The 20,331-nt window shown below is 46.1% G+C and overlaps 2 protein-coding genes and 1 long non-coding RNA gene across 5 annotated transcripts in view; 2 read left to right on the forward strand and 1 right to left on the reverse strand.

Annotated features, from left to right (window-relative positions):
- Positions 1 to 13,975, forward strand: part of MAB21L3 (mab-21 like 3) — a 37,431-nt gene extending 23,456 nt beyond the window's left edge. For all 3 annotated transcript variants that reach the window (XM_064410257.1, XM_064410255.1, XM_064410256.1), the window contains 3 exons: positions 2,331 to 2,512; positions 3,249 to 3,443; positions 6,184 to 13,975. In XM_064410257.1, coding sequence (XP_064266327.1) covers positions 2,331 to 2,512; positions 3,249 to 3,443; positions 6,184 to 6,417 — 611 coding nt within the window. In that variant the 3' untranslated portion in view covers positions 6,418 to 13,975. The remainder of the gene's footprint in view (positions 1 to 2,330; positions 2,513 to 3,248; positions 3,444 to 6,183) is intronic.
- ATP1A1 (ATPase Na+/K+ transporting subunit alpha 1) overlaps positions 1 to 20,331 on the forward strand; it is a 179,241-nt gene that overhangs the window by 91,166 nt on the left and 67,744 nt on the right. The window lies entirely within an intron of this gene.
- LOC135294669 (uncharacterized) lies at positions 30 to 6,585 on the reverse strand. The gene is made up of 4 exons (XR_010356757.1): positions 6,473 to 6,585; positions 5,219 to 5,292; positions 4,807 to 5,138; positions 30 to 125 (listed from the first exon to the last, which is right to left on the reverse strand). It is a non-coding gene; the product is annotated as an uncharacterized LOC135294669 (long non-coding RNA).

Here is a 20,331-nt window from a genome sequence, read left to right on the forward strand (position 1 = left end):
TTGGTGGGGACAGGTGTGAGGGAGACCATCACACACACAGAGTGTTTGGCTTGCGTGGTCAGAAGCCGAGCAAAACTCTCCCAAACCAGGAAGCCTTCCAACTGATTGCAGTGCCAGACACAGACCTGCATTGAAGATAGTATTCATTAGTTCTTGGGCTCTTTGTACCCAAGATGTTACTTCTTTCTTAGGAATTTGGTTAGGGTCTCCAGCAACATCTCCCTTGCAGTTCAATTAAGAGGCAGCCCAGATTTTTAGAACATTTAGGAGTTTGTTTGGGAAAAACAATCCTTCTCTACTATAGCACCTGCAATATATTTAAATTATTAAGGAAGGTAGTATAGGAAAATTGGGTACTGGAAAGCTATATCTGAGTGTACATCTGAGAAGAACATGTTTGAAGATATTTATAGAGTGGATAATGCTCTGGGGAAACCTTAGCTGCCCACAGCTTTCCAGCATGGGATGGTGGGAACTAAGTAGAAGGACTTCTACTGAAGCCAAGTATGTTGGACAAGTGCTCTTTTCCCCAGTGTCCAAGGTACTCCTGTGGTGCCTCTTCCCATAGCATGTTTCCAGGAATGACTTTATTCATCAGTAGCCTAATGTGTCTTCTGTATTTCAGAGCAATAGAAGGTATTTCCACTCATCTGATTGCGCTCTTAATTGTAGTCACAGGGAAAAAAAAAAGTCAAGCTCCACTAGATAATGGCATTTTTTTTCAGGAAATACTTGTTATCATAGGAATGGAAAGGTGGATAGGAATGATATTTCACCATTGAGACTGGAAAGAGCAGCTGGAACAGGCTTGCTTCTGAGGCTTTACTTTTGTGAAAGTTTTTGTGTTGGGCAGCAGTCATATCAAGTTCTTGAGTGAAAGTTGAGTGTTGCAGGAAAGGTACTTGCAGGGACCCCAGAGGGTGGTGTTTAGGTTGATGATTCTGATGCCTTTTTTGTAAGGTCTGCTGGGAGGAGATAAGCTAAGATGAAGTCAGGAGAAGCAATTACCATTTTTTGTTTGTTTCTGTGAAGAATGGACTTCCTTCATCCCACAGTATGGCTAAAGTTACAGGAAAAACTTCACTGATTTCTTCGTTTCCCTGTTTTCTCATTCTTTCAGCACCAGCAAAATCATTTTTTGAGGTGTCTCACTTTTCATTAGTGGAAAAATAGGTATAAGCATTGCAATGCTTTTGGAAATGCCATGAACATATTTACGTGCTGACACAGTGGTTGCTCTAACACTTTTCAGCTGCTAGAGACCCTTTTCAGGAGCTTGGAAATAGAACAGTTCCTGTTTTGATGCCAGGCTTGGCCCAGCAGGGAAATAGCACATAGATTTTCTGAAGTTTATGAAGTTCTGGTTGGGATGGGTTCTACTCTTTGCAAGGTCATTCACCTCATTAATTGCTCCTTAGCCCATGCCAGTCAAAATGAGGTGGGATAACACACTGCTCTTTAAACTGCTTATGTTCATCTGCTCAGGCTTTCACTTCTCTGAGTTGGAGGATGAACATGCAATTGGCTCAGATGGCAGAGCTGAAGGGACAATGATCCTGCCACAGTGACTGGGACAGAAACTTTTCCCATGAACTCAACTGGACCAACAGGAAACATCCCACAAAGTCCATTAGCTGCAGCTTGCTTTCCTTTCTGTACTCTTAGATCATGTTGTTCCTGGAGATGAGCCACTCTTCTTTCACACTGAGGAAACTTCTTTCCTCCAAATCACCTTGGAACTAACTCTTCTTAACACTCAGCACTCGCAGTGATGTAGCAGTTAGCCTTTTCTGTGTGACTGCTCTGCACAACAGACCATAAATTCTGGTATTCTGTGCAAGTGCATCTCCAGAAACAAACTTTACAGATACCCCACAAAACATTCTGAATGACTGGCAGTGGTAAGTGTGATCTGGCAAAGGTCTGATCTCAGGTTCTCTGAAGGAAGAATAACATCTTTAGATAGGAAGTGTTCATCTGGTCCTCTCCAATCTGCAGTGATCTCCTTGTAGTGTACCATTAGAAATGTTAGGTTGCACCACTTGTCTAGCTTTAAGAACCTAATCCTAGGGTTTAAGAGGACCCACAAAGGAAAAAAAAAAGCATGATAAATGAGTGTAAAGTTAATAACCTTATTCTTTCATCTTCCTGTTCTTATTCCCCAGAGTAGAGTTATATAGATTTAGGTCTTTCTTACATTCTTCATGTGTTATTGAAGAGAAAGTGTTAAGACAGACCAATAGAGCTGCAAGGTCCTAGACAGCCTCTTGCTTGGCTTCTGGAAAAGGACCTTTTTATCTATATTTTCTTCTCTTGTTGTTCTTTCACAGGTAAAGTGACAGTACTGGAGAGCTTCAGCTCAGTGGTCCGGGTGGCTGTGGAGACATCAGAATCCCAGGTTGAGGTGGAGCTGGTCCCTGCTGTGGAGATTCCAACGTGCTGGCCCGAGAAAGCCCGGTGGCCTCGTTGCCTTAAGCGTTGGCCTTCTCAGGAAAAAGTGCAATGCATCAAGGTAAACAGTGTAAAAAATACCCTTAACTCTGGGATGGAATCTACCTCTCAGGTGTCTGAGTGTTTTACCAAAGGAAGAACTGCATGGTGATGGCAATAGGGTTAGAAGATATATTCTCTAAAGAGAGAAGCAATGTCTCAAAATATTCTATTGGAATTTATTTGAATTTTGTTTCCCCCCACCACTACAGTGGTGAATTCTATAGAAAAAATCTGACTTAACTTTTTATTGCATGAGTCTCTAGCAAACAATTCTGCTGCATCACACAGCTCTGATGTGCATCATTCTTGCTCTGCCTTGTGTAAAACTTCAGCGAATGGGCTGCTGCCTTGCAGTTTTCTCTCCAGCTCAATCCCATCTTACCCTACAACACTCATGGCTGGATTCTGGCACTTCAGCTCAGCCCAGCTGCCAAGTTCCTACAGGTCCCTCCCATTCCACCTTCCAGTCCTGCTCCCCTCTTATGCACCTCTGCTTTAGTGGCACTGCTGGTACTGTGCCTGATGGCTCTAGAACAGGATCTCCCTGCACTAACCAATACCAGCACACAAGGAAACAATGCAAAATGCATATTTATTCAACTAAGAAGGGAGCACACCTCATGTTTGCTGCCTCTGCTAACCCTGTTTAGAGTAGGCTTTGAGAGGTGTCACACATGCTTTTGTTAACCTCAGTCTGCATTGCTGGGAGAAGTTTGCCTCTGATCTGCTGTCACACTTCCCCTGTTGTTCCACAGTCGCTGGGTTTCGACCTCCTAGCCCGCTCTAATTATCACTGGCAGCTGTGCTTCTCCCGTGCTGAACACATCCTCATGGAGGGACTTGATGAAGATGGTGGTTGTCGCAGGAAGTGCTTCAGGGTCATGAGGCAGATGAAGGAGGATGTCTGGTGTGCTGGGAATAAGCCTGTCATCACAGCTTATCACCTTCAGGTAGGCATCACCCTGATACCTACATAGAGTCACGGGATCTGTTGAAGTGGCTTCCATCCAGTAATGTCAGAATGTTGTGGTGTAAGTCAGTGTAGCATCTGTGTAATTTCTTAAGGTAACTCTCAAAACTGCTGTACCTTTTCATTGCTTTGTGGTGGCAAGGAGTTCACTAAATATATGTTCCAAACTTCAATAAGAAACCAGGGCCTTTAGGAACATTATGATTGCAACAACATAAATAGAGTTGAGGCCCCTGCTCTGTTTTGACTTCCCATTGTACTGTTGTCTGTAATTGCACACTTACTTCCTGCTTCTTGACTATCCCAGCCATCTAGATCCATCTCTGTCTATGGTGGAAGATAGTGATTTTTTTCTTTGTGGATATGCACCAAACAAAACTGTCTTAGTTGAGCATTATTAATGAATTATGTGCAAACTACAGTTCTGGTGGTGTTTCATTTGGGGTAGGAAGGAAAGAAAGAGTTAAAGGGGTGGTGGCATCCTCCCTGCACCTATTTCAGGGTTCAAGATGGCTTCAAGCAAGATTTGTGAAGAACAGAGAGAAGACTCTGCTATGACTGTGTCCCCACATCTGGCAGCTGCAGACACCAGTGGGCCACAGGCAGCACCATTTGTTAGACTTCATCCCCCTGGAGTTGCCAGGGAGAGGCTGTACTTTTCCCACCTTGAAGCCTAAAGCTATTAGGTTCCTACAGTAGTTACTGATCTTTTGGTGTCTAAAACCAGATGCAATGCTAAGATTTCTCCTAAAGAAAAAGCTGGTGACCATCAAATGCTGTTACAGTCATGGCACTACTCTAAGTCAAGATGGAGTAAAAAAAAAAAATGATGAGGCTGATTATAGCTTAGCTGAATGCAAAACTTCTCAGTGCCTGTAAGAACAACCTGGTGGGAAAACTGTCATATGTAAGACAAAATGGAAAACCATTTAACCATTAGGAGCAATGTTTTTCCCTGGCTGAAGGAGCAGATGTGCCAGACATGCTGTTGCATGGGCTCTTGATTAAAGTAAAAAACTATTCAGAAGCTCTTCAGTTCTTTACTTCAGTTCTGACTTTTATGGCAAGAGAGGATTGGTTTACCAGACATAAAATTCTTTCAAAATTACTCACATTAAAAAGAAAAATAGGAAAAAAAAGAAAAGAAAAATGAGAGAAACAGTCAGTGGTTAAACCAGCAGTTGAACAGAGGCTTAATGTTAGGTTTCTTCACATTCTCAGGTTCCCCCTGTCAGAGGTATCCAACAATTAGGATTAAACAAGATCCTCTATAGCAGAGGAAATCTGTATCCCATAAGCTCTGAAAGCCGAGAGGACCATGTAACTGCCCTTCATTTGCTTACCTGCATAGAATGAAGTTTGAGATCTGGAATTTCAAAAAGATCTAGGTACATTCTGAAAGCTGACTCTGTGCTGTTGGTAGAGAGCTGGCAGTTAGGGACATAAGTGCTGGGGATAAATCACTTGTTTGGGCACCTGACAAAAAGCAGCACTGTTTTCCATGCCTCCAGAAACTTCATTGTAACTGCTGCCTGCTGAAGTAGTTTTAGTGTGTCAGAAGGTAACTGCTCTGCAAGTCTTCAAGGAACAGCTCTCAGAGGAGTTATAGCTTGAATTCCTTACTATGTCTTTGTTCCCTGGTGACATTCAAGAAAAGGCTCCGTGGTTTTTGCAGCTGTGAACAAAAAAATTTTCACATTTGAAAAACTGTTTGCGAAGAAATTTGTCAGCAGTACAACTATAGATGAAATCTACCTCTGTAGAAACAGACAAGTTGAAGTCTGTAGTTCTGCCACTCTCAAAATGTCTCTGAGTCTCTTTTTGGGTAGCTGAATTTGCAAAAAAAAAAAATGGGATTCACAGGACAGTTCAGGGACTTAGCAGAATTATTGAACACCAAATAGGTGATTTTGTATTTTTAAAAAGTTATTTGAGGCTGACTGAGGCAGTCACTATGGCTTTTTTGGCAGAATAAGTCTAAGTTCCTTGAGAAAATTCTTCTCAGTTATGGGAAAGTCTGACAACATACACAACCTATGCAACATAGGCAGTGTAAAAATAATACTACAAGAGCTACAATCATATGCATTTTGTTATTTTAATTATGTATTTCTCGAATGTTAAACTGCATAAAATAATTTCAGAGGAATAGAACATAAGACATGAAGTATCACATATCAGAAAAAAACAGGCAGCATTTGACCAGAAGGCAAGCCTTGCACCTGCAATAGCTTCTTGGACTCTCAGTCTGTTTAGGATGCAGATCTCTGTGTATCTACAGCACAAATACAGCTGAAGCTAACAAATAATTATGTTGATCTCATTATGCTCTGTCCCTCCTTGCATCTACTGGCTTCTACCCTTGCACAGTAGGTCATTTTCTACAGCTTAAAAAATGCCTGGCGTTTCTACAGAGCCTCCTGCTGGAGGATGGCAAATAGGCCAAGATTATTTTAGTGAGATCATTTTCCTTGGGCTCCTGGCTCAGTCAGTGGAGAGTGCACTTCTGGGAGAGATCCTAACCAGGCACCTCCAAGCTGTTCTTCCTGGTCAGTTGGGATCCCTCCATTGCAGAAACGTTAACACAGGGAGGTAGCAGTGTGAGTCTCTGTGATTTCCAAGGCTGTCAGCCACTTACCAGCACTAAAAGTGCCTTAGTAAGCTGTGTGAGCCCTCAACAGAACCTCTAACACATCTTCTCTCCCATCTGCTTCTTGCAGACAGTGCTATTCTGGACGTGTGAAAAATACCCACGCACCAAGGATTGGCGCTGCTTCCCTGAAGCCTTTCTGAGGCTGGTACAGAAGCTGCACAAGTGTGTAAGCCAGCACTTCCTCAAGCATTACTTTCTCAAGAACACCAATCTGCTCAAATATGCCAACACCAGTGACCTGGACCTGATGGCCAGCAAGCTGGCAGTCTTCTTGGAGAACCCTGTTTTCTGCCTGGACTGAGACAGGCAAAGGTCTTGCCCCAATCCTGAGTGGATGCCCCAGCTCCTCTCCCCACCTGTGGTTGCTCCCCATGTCCTTCCAGTAGATGTTGCAGCTGGCTCTGTGAGACAGTTGGCACATGCAGCGCTAAAGAGAAGTGTGGAGCTGGCAGCGGTGGGCGGTGAAAACTGATGGGAGGTATCACTTGATGCCCAGCTGATCTAATTTGCTTTCAACAGTGACAGCCTGCCTGGAAGCTACAGCCAGTGAAACCCAACTTTGTGTGTCAGTCAGAGCAGGCAACTGCCTTGTTCTGTGTCTCCAGTCTTGTGGCACCTAAGCTGAAAGGCTGAAAGGAGTCTCGCTCTGCTGCCTCTGTAACCTAGCACATGTATTGTTGCTGCAGTCGCCTTTCTCACAAGGACAGAGGGTTTAATTGCCTGCTTACCTCACAGGCCAGCCTTGCAGAGGGGCAGAGGAACATTTACAAGGTGTTCTGGAAGCTGGAAGCTTTCTCAGAGGAAATTCAATTCAGTGAGATCTTACTCCAGTAGGAATAGGAATCCAGTAGGAATTTAACCATGCTGCTAGTGTTAAAGAGCTCAGTGGAAGCAAGAAGAGGAACAGTGGCTTTTGCCTCTTCGTTTTTCTCTCCTCCACTTACATTTGTCTTCCAATTGCTTCAAATATGTCTTTTTCATGTTTGCCTTTGCCAGTTGTGTTAGTGCCATACAATCAGGGGGCTTTGACAGAGCAGATTTCCCTCCCGTCCCAGGCTCTATCCAGCAGACTGGACGAGGAGCAGGTCTTTCCCTAGTTGTTTACACCAACATATTGTTGGTTGCAGTGCAGAAGGAGAGTATTTTTCAAAGGCTCTTAGCTCCAAGACCCCCCCAGTGCTTTTAGTTTTGTGGATATTTCAAAACAAAATGGATTTTAGTATTTCAAAACAACAGAGCTTTAGAATTAATATAAAGAATGCTGGGTTTAATGTTATTAAATCTCTGAAACTAAACCAAGATAGGGAGGATTTTGGGTTTGGTTTGGTGGGGTTTTTTGGTCACATCTGTGCAGGAAAGTAAACAAGTTCTTTGCCAAGGGGGCTGGCAGAGATGGGATTTGCATCCCACGCTCCAGGGAGCTGCATGAGGCGCATCCGTGGCGCGGCATCTCCCCATCGTGGCAGATTGTGGTACAGCCACGGGTCTCCAGCACAGCCTCTGCCTCTGGAGCAGGCTGTCTTCTACAGTTTTTTGAGCAGAGCAGATTTGGGTCAGGAAAGATCCCAGCTGTGTGGTCCTGGTCTGGTCGTGGTCCTGTGTCTCCTGCATTAGATCTCACCATGTACAGACCTGATCCCACCATGTAAACTGGCAGGCATTGCTCCGATCCTCGGAATACCCTCCAGATCGCCTTTCCATATGGGTAACTGCCTTGTGTGGAACTGTTTCAAACAGTTAACTGCTCTTGCTAAACCTTTGTTCTCCAGGCTCCCTAAATGGGACACAAGTGTCAGTTTCATGATGACACCTCCTGTTCAAGTGTGGCTTTCCTGTGAGCTGAGCTGTTCCAGTAAAGCGCAGGGAGATGCCAATCTGCCAGGCAGAGTCAGACAGCTGTGGCAATGAAGTAATGTCTCCTGTTTCATCTTGATTTTGTCTTATGGTTGAAGGGCTGGCTTCTGAAGTTAGAGGAGAGCAAAAACAATTCAAACTGTTCAAGGACAGTGCAAAACATTCAGAGCTGTTAATCTCAAATTTGATATTTGATATTTTACTGCTCTGATGTATGGTCCTTTTGGGATTTAGTTGTGGCTGTTGAAGAATTTATCTCTTTATAGCTGGGTGAAAAAAAAGTTTCGGTGGTGACATCTTAACTTGGATGCAGCTGTGTATCAGAGTCCTCAGCTCCTGAGGTTTACAGCCTGCTGTGTAGCAAAGCCATGGGCATGTACCACGGCCGTGACATGGAATGTTCTGCTGCTCTGCCAGAGTGGCAGCCTCTTACAGCCAGGAATGACTCAGCAAAGCCAGAAAATAACTACAGAACGGTGAACCCCTGCTTTGAGCCAAGTCTGATCAGTTTTTACTCTATTTTCTTCTTGTTTACACAAGCAAATGCGTCAGCTAGCATATGCTGCTGCAGAAAGTATCCTTGTCACCACTGAAACATGGAAGGTACATTACTACTGACCACAAAGACACAGGAACAGTCCTGCAGCTTTTGCTCCAGAACAGCAAGATGTGATACAGCTGGACACTGGCAAAGGGAAAAGGCTTTGAGGAAAGGACTAATGTCTTCATGGGAGCAGTTGAATACAAGAATTAATTCCTTTCAGAGACATCTTTGAGATACTATCTTACATCATCTCGTGCAGGTCTGCTTGGGTGCGTGGGGTTTTGTTGTGAGGCAGTTTTTTGTGATTGTGGGAGAGTTGTGCAGGAGGCCTCTTATTAAAAAAAACAAACTTTCCAGATATATTTGTCACATTTCTTACCACAGTAAACTTTCTGCAAATAACTTTTCACTTATACACCATGGCCTCATCCCAAGATTTTCCTCCAAAAAGAGATACCACATTGTGTTTTGGCTACAGAATAAGTTTTATGTTTCATATTTATAATTTTTCTTTTTAAAAAGTGAGCATTTGGACAAATACAGACTTTCTTGAAGTAAGTTTAATCAAAAGTTCTTTGTTCAGAATGTCTGGAAGGAATGTGATGACCATTTTCTCTCCCTCTCTTTTTCCTTGCTTTCGTGAGTATTTGCTGTATTCTCAGCCCTCGCCACAGTCAGCATTGCTCTGTCTGTCAGAAATTTCAATTGAATGTGTTGCTCTGACATATAAAACTGTACAAAACTCATGATGTTTTGTCTTTTTACACAGCCTGCCTTCTAGTCACTAGAGGGCAATGTCTCTCTGAAGCACAAACACCGATCCAGGGTCTTGCTCTTGAAATCAGCATCTTGTTATCGAGCTGAGACAAATGATCTCGATTGATTTAATGCTCCGTTCTCTTGCCAAAAAGGAGAGAAGAGACTATGGGGGAGCTTTCTAATAAATAGCAAGACTTGGGTAAAAAGTCTCTAAATTCTGGAAGCTACTCTAAGAGCCAGAATATGGATTTATTGTTTCTGATGATCTTGCAGTAATTCCCAACAGCCTTCGAATGGGAAAGCACCAACAAGCAAAGTGCAGGCAGAGTTCTGGGAAGGAGGGAACTTGCAGGAGTAGCCACTGCCCTGCTCCATTAGGGCCCTGCCCTCTCTCCATGGGGCAAGGCCGTGACTCCCATGTGTGCCTACCCCTTAGACTCCTCTGCCTCCCTCTTCTTTTCTCCCTCCTCCAGAAAAAAAGAAAAAATAAAAAAAAATTCTTGGAACAAGTTTTCTGATGCCATCCCTTTGACTCTATTGGGAATGGTTATTTTTCAGTGTGCATCAAAGCTCTTTTAGTTCATGGGACCCAGGTGTACACAGAGGCCATTACAGCATTACAGACCATCTACTCACCCTCACACTCCATCTTTAGTTTGAAATGGTGCCCAGCAATGAAGTTAGATCACCTTGCAAACTATATGTTCCCAGGGAGAGCAGCCTGGCCTCTCTGAGCAAAGCTGGGACATGGACAGTGATAGGCAGGATAATTCTGCCTTCACAGTAAATATTTTTCTGCTTAACAATGCTAGGATTTCTGGTTTTGAGGAGAAACATATTTTTTATTATTATACCCCACCCCAACACTCATCTGAGGGCCTTGCAATGTCGCATGAGATAGTGACACAGCAGCCAGTGCTCAAATCATGGTAACAGATCCCACTCCCCCTATCAGGCCAACTTGTGCCATTACTGTAGGAGGCTGTGGAGCCCTTGACATCCTTGGCATCTGACTTCTCTGGCTGGAATAATATGCACAATTCAAAGGAAATGAAACAGCTCCAGGTAGCAAATGTGTTTTAGTCTGTTCTGACCCAAACCATTGCAGCACAGAGAAAAGGACGACAATTTTGTCCATTGTACCTGTGTTACAGGTACTTGTCAGTTCTGCTTCAAGCAACATCTTTGAACTGAAAGAAAGGACAGGTCAGCACCTGGCTTTGAAAGCATCTCCTGGATGGGTGATGAAGAATGCACAGATGCCACCAGAGACTAAGCTTATAGAGAGTACAGAATGTATTTTTCACAGGAAAGATTGTCTAATTTACCATTAGCATCTTCACAAATACAAATTACAAGGAAATGCATTAAGTAAAGAATTAATCAAATTGAAAGGCTTTGTAGCAATTAGAAAAAAAAAAAAGGCGTCTTCCTAGGCTCCCCTGGGTGGTGGTAATTACCAGCTGCACAACTGTGGCTTATGCCACTTAAAGATCTCTGGACTAAAAATCTTAATATCTTCATGTTTCCATTCTTAGAAAAGCCACTCTTGGAATCAGGCAGCAACACATGCCATTAGCTGTGAGAAGCATGAACTGAGCCTGCTTCAGCCTGGGAGGGCACCTCTTTACAGGCAGAGTGGTCCAGAGCCTGATCCCAAGCCATGGCTCAGTTGCATCTGGCCCAGCACGTTTTTCCTGTTGCCTTGGAGGAGATGGGTACCATTTGTTTTCCAGCACCTTGAACAGCCAAACCTCTTCTGCCACAACTGCAGGCAGCCTTACACCCATCTGCTCTTGTAGAACATCCCAGCAGCAGAGGGCAGGCCATAGCTCCTTCTGGTGACAGTATTGTCACCAACACAGCTGGGGGATCCAAAGGGCAAGGCTGAATGCACTTCAACTCCAGGAGGCTAGCTAATGCATTCCAGGGCAGAAGTTTGATTAATTCAGGAGAGCTTAAGAAAGTCCGGTTTCAAGCCAGTGGTGAACCAAAACAAAAATGTAGCTCAGAGGAAACTTTTAAAAATCCATAGTAAAAATTACTAAGGAAATGAACATCAATGTTGCATTCCTGGGATCCCATTTTAAAAGGGTGAGGACTGAGAGGAATGTCATCAGCCACCAAATCCATCTGCTCTTCCTGGTCCTTTCCCCCAGATTAACAAGAGCAGTTTCAAAGGTAGGTAGATACTTTGCCCCTGGCTCCCAAGGCAAGCAGATTATTTCAGACCCACACAGATCATTAGTAGGTTTCTTTGAACTTTCAGCCGAGATGTGTTCACAGCCAGTGCAGTCTGGTTTGTACCAGTACAGATCAAGCTGCTACTCACCCTCCATGGGGCTTGCTGTCTGTGCAACCATCACAAGGGTAATCATAAGCTCCCTTGCCTTCAGCTGAGCATGACTAGATGTGCCAGACTCTGTGGTCTTTTTCTCTCTGATCAAACCTCTGTTCCAGTTTTGCTCTACATTGAGTGTAATTCATCTCTGCACAGATAACCAGGCTGGTTTGCAGCCTTCCAGATGGAGTCACATCAGTATCTCCTGTAATGGCACGTCACATTGATAATACTAATCCATGCAGTATAACCCCTGTGCTGAAGAGGAAAAAACACACAGAGGTCAAGTTAAACAACTTAGAAAACAACTGCAACTTCAAAGGAAGAGCGACTATCATCAATGATTTCCTTGCCAAACCAGGTTAGGCTGGTTGAAAGGCTCGCAGTGGTCTGGTTGTCTTGGAAGTGAACCATGTTCCCGAGGCCACAGGCCAACAGCTTCATCATCTCCATAAGACCTGAGCTCAGGCCAGAATCAATGAGTGTTCCAGCCTGTTCCTCTCTGCCTTCCCCAGGCAACAAGCAGCTCTGGCCTGTAGTTCTCCCACACTTCTTCCCCTTCAGTTAGTGGTAGACACCATTCCTCTTTGTAGCACATATCCAGCTTTTACCACTAAGCTGAAGAGTTTGGCTGTTTTCTAGCTGTGTCATTAAAATGCCATAGACTGGAGAGGTAACAAATCAGTGACCAGAGCTAATAGCAGCAAAAAGGATTAAATGAACAATGGATCTTGAGCGTAATTTATGAATGCCATTAGCCACTGAGAGGGAATTGTGTTTTGGCTGCAGTTCTGAGGGGAAAGAGTGGGTCTTATCTAGGCAGGAAGAAAAAAAAAGTGTGTGATTGCATTTGGATTAACAAAAAACTATATTGATTTGCCATGTGATACATCTTGGGCTTTTATGTTTGGATCAGATGTAATAACATCTGACTTAAAGACAAACTGTATTTTCTTATCTTGTATTCAGACACTCGTGGCCAGACAACATTGTGGTCACATCTCCAGTGACCAGTCACATACATCACAGCTGCCAGACACGGAGCATCTGCCACCCTGCCTGATAGAGCACGGTTCCCCATCAAAACTCTTGCAGGAGAACAGGTCTTCTCCTCTTACAAAAGAGACACAACATTAGTTGCATGAGTGCTTCCTTGTAGTCCATGCCCAGCATCCTGGGGATGGGGCTGAGCAAGCAATGCCTTTTTCTGCAGTATCTCTTCTGCCTTTCGTTTGATAACCGACACAGTATCTCATTAAACCGCTCAGCCTGGCAGCTGGGGCCATTTGTTAGAGTGTGATATGAAGGATCATAATCAGATTAAACCTCAGGATCTTATTGTGGAGACAGAGATTAGACTGGAGAATGAAGAGAAAGTTTAATTTTGTGTGACAGTGCAGAGTTGCCTCTGCTTGAGGTGGTAAGGAGGGTTGTGGGGGCTCCAGTCTAAGGGGATTTCTTTTGACATGTCACTGCTCAGTTTTGAGCAGAAGGGTTTTAGTACCCACTTTGAAATTGGGAGTAGCTCTGCAGCCACCAGCCCCTCACTGCTTTCCTTTCCCAAATGAGGGCCCGAAGAGGAGGCTTGCATGGGGAAAGAAAGCTCAGCAGGTGTAAATGGCGCCAGAAGCCAAAGCTGTATGTGCACTGAGCCGTGGTACTTCTGGGAGGGGGTTGCCCTTGGCAGTAGCCACTTAGTGATCACTGTCTCTGTGCTGGAGGCCCAGGTCCTTGACTTGAACTGCTGTTCCCTGAGTCCTTCTGTTCCAGTGCATTTAGCACAGCATCCTAGGAGTCCTCCAGCAATCTGGGGACAGGAGGCACCCTCCAAAAGTCAGCAGAAGCCCCACAGTGAGAATATACATCTAGGAGATCTTCTTGTCATCACCTCTGAGCTGGTTTGGCTACTATTAGAAGTAGCAGTAAGAGAAAAGTTGGCATGTTGACAAAGGCAGCATACAGATGGATTTCTGGCGTCTGTGCCACCAGAGAGAAATGACTGTAGGTCAGAGCAGCTCGGTCTCTGTTGTGAACCCATTTAACAGACAAGTCTCAGGAAAGACCCCAGCTACCACCATCTCTCTCCATGGACATTATCTACTCACATGATCACATGCACATCCCATCATGAAGAGTGAAAACAGTGGGAACATATAAATACACTAATTTTCAAAAATGGTGGCTAGGCCTAGTCCTATCCCAAATGAAATAAACAGATGTCAAAAAAAAGAGAAGATAAAAATGGGTATATAAATTTTTTACAGCTGTACCTAAGACCATTGTAAGTTCTGTTCCCGCACTCCCTCTGTTACTTGTTCTGGAGATATACTTAATGAATAATATATTCTCTCACTGGCTTGATCTTTTGCTCTGATATTGTACCCTCTTTCTTCTCTTTTGTCTGCCCTCTAGTCCCTGGAGACTTAAGTACTTTAGGGCAGGAGCCTGGCATACGAAGATCTTCGGTTTCTTTGTGCTTTCTGAAACTTAACACAATACAAACCCTTAGCAAAACCTCAGAGTAACAAAGGAGATGCTGATCTGAACAGCTGGAAAGACAACAGAGCCTTTCCAGCCACCCAAGATAACTCCTGGAGTGATAAGAAGGTACTTGGGGAGGAGCAGATGGATGAGTGCTCCTTGCAGTGCCACAGCCATGCAGAGCGCTAATGACATCCCCTGGTTTAGGATGATGAAGTGGCAGCATTCAGGGGATGGCAGTGCCAGATGCTCGGTGTATGGCTTCAGGGAACCCACACCTGATATTAACAACCAAAAAAAGATGGCAGCAGACTGTCTTTCCCTCCTGGTGCCTGACAGAGACTGCAGAAGGGCCCTTGCACAGAGGGAAAGCACACACCTAGCTGTGACACTCCTCAGCCTTGCAGCAGGGTGGAGTGACTCTCTCTGCTTCTTCCGAGCCAGACATAGTCCTGGGCTGTTCCCAGGACTTCTGCACAGCACGGTGACTTTGGACAAGTGCTTTGACCCATGAGCCAGGGAAGCTGCTCAGGAGGCAGAGCCTTTTGACGACAATTGGAGGATTTCTGCTCAGCCTACAGCCACGGTGGGGTGGGGCAGGGGCAGAAATCCTACCCTGGCTGGCCAAGCCCACCTTGGGTGTAGTGGCAGCTTGAGACAGTGTTGCACAGGATGTCAGCAGCTGTGTGCCCCCAGAAGCTGCTCCCTCTCTGGCTCCACACACTCCCAAAAGCATCCCTGATGATGACAGAAGCTGCTTCCAGCAATGGCACCTCGAGTCTTGATGAAGATTTTAATAAGTGGTGATGATCATTTGCAATATGCATACAACAGATATTCCATAATGTATGCACCAATCTAGCCAGACCTGGGCTGTATTTTCCTTCATCACTCTCTAGAGGTACATGGGCACCATCAATTTGGGGCAGAGCCCAAGCTCTATGCCTCCAGCTGGAGCCGAAGGCAGCTGCCTCTGTAAGTACAGTGCAAAATGAGCTGCCCAGAGGAGCAGACTGGTCAAGTGTTGTCCTCCTCTCCCCCTGGTGACTCTGCCAACTAAGGTAGCCTGTGCTCAGGCGCTGTCCTTGTGCTAAAGGCTCCTAAATGCAGCGATCCTGCTCGAGCCCCGATGCAGGAAGGCCCTGGTCCTTACTGTGCCTCTTGGAGCTGCTGTAACATAAGAACTGGTTTGGAAGTGTTTTCAATTAGGTTTCTCCAGGCACTGAGAGAGGGGAATCTGAAGCATGATGGTGAGACATCAGAGCTGACAAAGTCAAACCATATGATACACATGGATTTGGGACCTCTAGCAAGGGAACACCTTAAAACATGGGTACCAACCCTCTGGCAAAATAAAATACTTCAAGAGCTGTTAAAGAAACCTCAAAACATGATCAAAGACCTAAGATGATCACTGTTCTTCCCACTGCATGTGAAACACCACATGGCAAACTGAATTGATGGAGGTTGGGATGTGACAGAGGTCAGGATGTGGGGATGGCTGGGATTTGGAAGTGGCAGCAGCTTCATCATGCAGGCACTGGGCAAAGCCCCTTAATGTCATCCCAGCACAGAGAGGCTGTAGCAACTGATTGCTTTCATTTGCTAGGATTTCAGAGGAAAGTTCTTCTGTCCAAGGTGGAGGACCATTTCCCTATTTGTGTTCCAGTACTTAACATTCCCCTTTTGGTTACGAAACCACAGCAAAGGCTACTTTGAGTGTTCTAAAATTTAATCTCTTTGAACCTTCAACCTACAGTCAAAACAAGAAAAGAGAAAACGACGTTTCAACAAATAGTCACTGTTTACATCCAAAATATATGTAATTTATTAAAAACATGCTAGCATCCAAACCCAGTGCTTGTTTTCCGAGCTCTGTGTAGCACCTGGTTAGTGAATAGGACTGCACTGGGGGCTTGGGTGTTTTTCTAAACAGGAAACATATTAGAAAACTAATAGAAGTCTTGGCAATATTCAGTAGTTGTTGAAACATAGCCTAAGGCAGTCTGGGAGAGCCCTAATACTCATTTCTGTTTTACCCAGGGCACTTCAGGCATAGCTCCTTGGGAGGCTGGTCAGATACCCACAAATTTGCTGTGCTAAACCTTCGCTGAAATTTCACACAAAACTCATGGGTGTGAAGAGGGGCATCCCTTAGTTCACACAGAGACTGATCTAATCTGTGACCAATAATAAAGGGAAAATGCAATATGTGCCCAAGTCTAGGGCTTAGCAGGGAGAAGCACTAATGTCAGCCCAGCAAGCTTCTTGTAATGCTGACAGCAGGGCTGTGTGGGAACAATACAATGGTCCTTACCGATGTACACTGGACAACAGCTCAATCTAAACCTCATTAGAGGTTGCAATTCAAGCTTAGCTTTTATTGATTTTTTTTCCAGTGGTCTGTTCTTACAAGCTGGAAAAGCCTGGTCAAATGAAGTGCAGGTGCTGGGGTCTCATTTGATACACTTGTAAAGCAGACACAAGGTAGTGCTTTGAAAGAGGACCATTAAAATCAACAGGACTCCCTCTTTTTCTTCCTTCAATTTATCCCTCTAACACCCTCAAAAGTATCTTCAGACCCTCTCCCTGGCCTAGGCAAGACATGAACCTGCATCAGAACATCCTGAGAACCTGGAAGAACTGGGTAAAACTTGAGCTGGATTTAGCAGGATTTTTAAAGTGAGGGATCTGAAGTTTTTCCCTCCAAGTACGACATTTGGCACAGGTAGGACAGTGCACCATTTTGGGCAGATGGAGGGAGGTGTGATTGTGGTGCTGCATATTCCAGGCTTCTCCTTACTTGTATCAGTGCATAGGGCAAAAGGATGGCTTGTCCAAGGTGATGCAGCAGAGGCTGGTACACAGACCTGGACCCAGCTCTCCCAGCCTTCTGGCCTGACTCCTTAACTTGTACTGAGCTGTGAAAGTCATCTGTGGCTACCTGGCTGCTCTGTAGGTGAAAAAACTGCTGCTGTTGCTATTGAGGCTTTGTTGTTTTTCCCTCTGTTGATATTTCATATCATTAATGGTATGGTTTCATTTCTGTTTGTTTGTTTGTTTAAATCCTTCTTGGTGATCATAGAGCCATCTCTTGCAAATTGCAGTGCTCTGTCTGCATATTTTTTGTGCCTTGGATGTAAATATTATTTAGAATAGTTTCTGGCTGTAAATGCAGGATTTGTTATGAGGAGAGCATGTTTTTATGCCACTGCCTTGGCCTCTGTTTCAAAAATGGTCCCTGCAACAGGGCAGGACTGACTGGCAAGGTCATATTCCTCAGACTGCCCAGAAATAGCAGTATTTGCAGTAATTCTGTTCCTCTGGCTGGGGCAGGAAGCTGTACGAGTATCTGGACTACTGTCAGCGTCTGCCCAGAAACACAGGGGCGGGGTGAGTGGATGCTCTTGCACTATCCTGCTGCAGGGAGGCAACACTTTGTCCTCCCTTCTGCTGCCTGATCTAGCCAGCTCAGGTGAGAGCCCTGCCACGGGTTGTCTGTGCCTCAGCTGCACAAAAACTCCAGCTGTATTTGGGAACACTTTCTGCACTGCAGCTGCACCTCCAGGTGAAGGGGGCATTTACTTCACCCCCCACAGGGGCAGGGCATCGCTCCAGCCCTGCTGCTGGCAGCTGCGTGCTCTGGTGCCCATCGGGGTGACAGTGGGAGCTCAGCTGCTAGCTCTGTTCACAGCCTTCCAGGGAGAGCCCTTCTTGCTCTCCTCCCCTGCTCCTGAGCTTGTAGGGTCTGGTGTGTGTGAGGTGGCGAGGGCACAGCTCACGCCCTACATCAAGTGTATGCCAGCAAGAGTGTCACAGTGCCATCCCCCTGCTTCTTCCCCTGAAAGAGCTGCGAGCATTGGGCTGGGAGGCTCCAGGTTGCCTTGGTTATATTTCCCCTTGTGCTCCATGTCCCTTTGGTGTGTTAGGGAAGAAGGTGCTGCCGAGGGTCCTACTCTGTTTACTCATTTTACTCGTGTGTTCCTGTATCTGCTGCAAGCAGCCCCCAGCTCCCCAAACCCTGTGCCGCAGTCCTTGTGCAAGCTTCTCCTCTGGCAGCAGAGTTGCTGGAGGAACACTGGGACCGAGGGGAAGCAGGATAACAGGAGGGAGCAGAGTGGTTGTAATACTAAAATCGTCTTTGAGACAGAGAGCGCTGGGGAGGGCCAGGAGCTGTCGCAGTGGGAAGGCTGAGGATGGTGTGAGGGATGTAGAGGGAGCCCGAGGGATGCTTTTCCCCACCGGGCATTCTCCTTGCGGGAGCCCGGCGGCCGCTGGAGTGCAGTGCAGCCCCGCCATCCGGCACCCGCCTGGGTCCCCCCTCGGTCCCGGCTCGGGTCCCCACTCTGAAGCCATCGAGGCCGCCGAGGGCTGCTTGAGAATAGCAGTCCGGGAACAAATAAGCCTCCTCCCTTCCCCCCAGAACCTGATGTGGGGAGCGTGGTCCTCTGTGGAGCATGCCTTAGGAACGAGCCCCACTGGTGGGGAGTGGCAGAAGGAGCTGGGGCAGGTAGAGCTAACCCTCCCAGCTCTTTTAAGTAGGGGGCTCCTGGATTTGGGACAGTCCAGCACCAGAGCCATCCCTGGCGTGGCAGTAGGTACCTGCCCTTCCTAGGCAGAAGCCAGGGGTGATCATGTCTGCACCCCTGGGCAGAGTTTGTTCTCACAGTCAGGTAGTGCAGAGCATTGCTTCAGACATGGGCACCTCCTTTTAAATTTTCCTAAAAAGTTTCTCGTGCAATTTAATTTCATCTGAAAGTGCACAGGTTTGGGGTTTTTGTTCTCACCTGCTCTGACCCAAGCCTAAATTTTTCTCTGCATTATCAATGCCAGCATGACTGAGCAGGCCTTCCCTGGGCAGCAAATGTGCCCATTGCTCCATGCCTGCCCCGTGTCCTTCCTTGGCCTTAGCCTGGGCCAAGAACATTATGTACCTGCTGGTGGGTGGTGCTTGTCTGTGACTCTGCTGCACTGTTATGTTCCTCAAGCCAACACCAAAAGCTGGCCATTTTCATTTCTTTTTTTTTTTCCTTTTAAATGAATGCACTAGATTTATTGAGTAAAGGAAACTTTCCATTCCAAATGACTCAAGTTACACTGGGAACTGAAATATTTAAATATTTCTCATCAGCCCTTTACACAGCTCCCTCATGTTCCTTCTCTCTGGAAGGGCTTTTAAACCCACGGATGAGCTGAGACCACTCACTGCCCCCTGCTGCACCAGACCACGGTGCAGACTCCAGGCTGCTGAGCACAGCAGCCCCCCTTGCTGGGATCAAGGTGCCCTCGGGCAGCATGGGGTCCAGATGTAGCCAGGCACTTGGGATGCAGTCGCTAGTCCTAAACCAGACTTTCAGCCTGTGAAGACTGCATGTGCCTCCTTAACAGTGCTGGCAATCACATCCACTGGGTCCAAATTCCTTCCCACCTGCTGAGATACCAGCTCAGGAAGGCAGTGGGTGCTGTGCCAGCCTGAAGGAAAGTCCAGGCACGTGGGTAGCTGGTGTGGGGGGGTGGGGGTGTCCTTTAATTGCTTAGCATGATGCTTCTACCCTCCCACTCTGATTTGGGCATCTCATGGCTCCCATGGTCACACGCAGCAGCCCAAGAAAGTCAGGATGATGCTCTGTGGAAACTGTGGGCAGTACCTTGGATCTGCTTTGAGCTTCATGCATCTCAAAAAGCTTGTTTCCAGATTAAGTTATTTCACAGTAGAGGAAAAGCACTCAGACTTCATACCACACATGGTGTTACTTAGGCAGAGTAAGTAACTACAGTCTGCTAACTGTAACAGTCTGCTAACTGGAAATGAAGGGAGCAGTCCTGACTCTCCCAATACCCAGCTCCTCCTGAAATTCTGCATGTGATGTAGGATCAGAGCCTGAACCTCCCAGGACAGGGACAGCAGACACTTCCCCACCCTGCCTTTTTCTTTTTCTAGTTATCGTGCAAATACTACTTGCATCCAAATGAATTGCTGGGCAAGGGCATGCCCTGTGTCAGCAAGTCAGCCCTACCCCGGGTTATGTGATTTTTCAAGCAGCGCTTCCTGGGACAGGCAGCCAGGGCACAAAGAGCATTGGGCTGCTGGTGTGACTCCCTGCTGGCACTCAGCACAGCTTGGCTTTGCTCTGGGGACAGCACCTGTGCCCTGTCATCTCTCCCCCTCCCTGCCACCGTCCCCAAACCTGCAGCATCCCCAGTTGCAGCTCAGCAGCCAGCCCTGCCCAGTGTGT

The sequence above is a fragment of the Passer domesticus genome, chromosome 2 (genome assembly GCF_036417665.1).
Source record: "Passer domesticus isolate bPasDom1 chromosome 2, bPasDom1.hap1, whole genome shotgun sequence".
Taxonomy (NCBI): domain Eukaryota; kingdom Metazoa; phylum Chordata; class Aves; order Passeriformes; family Passeridae; genus Passer; species Passer domesticus.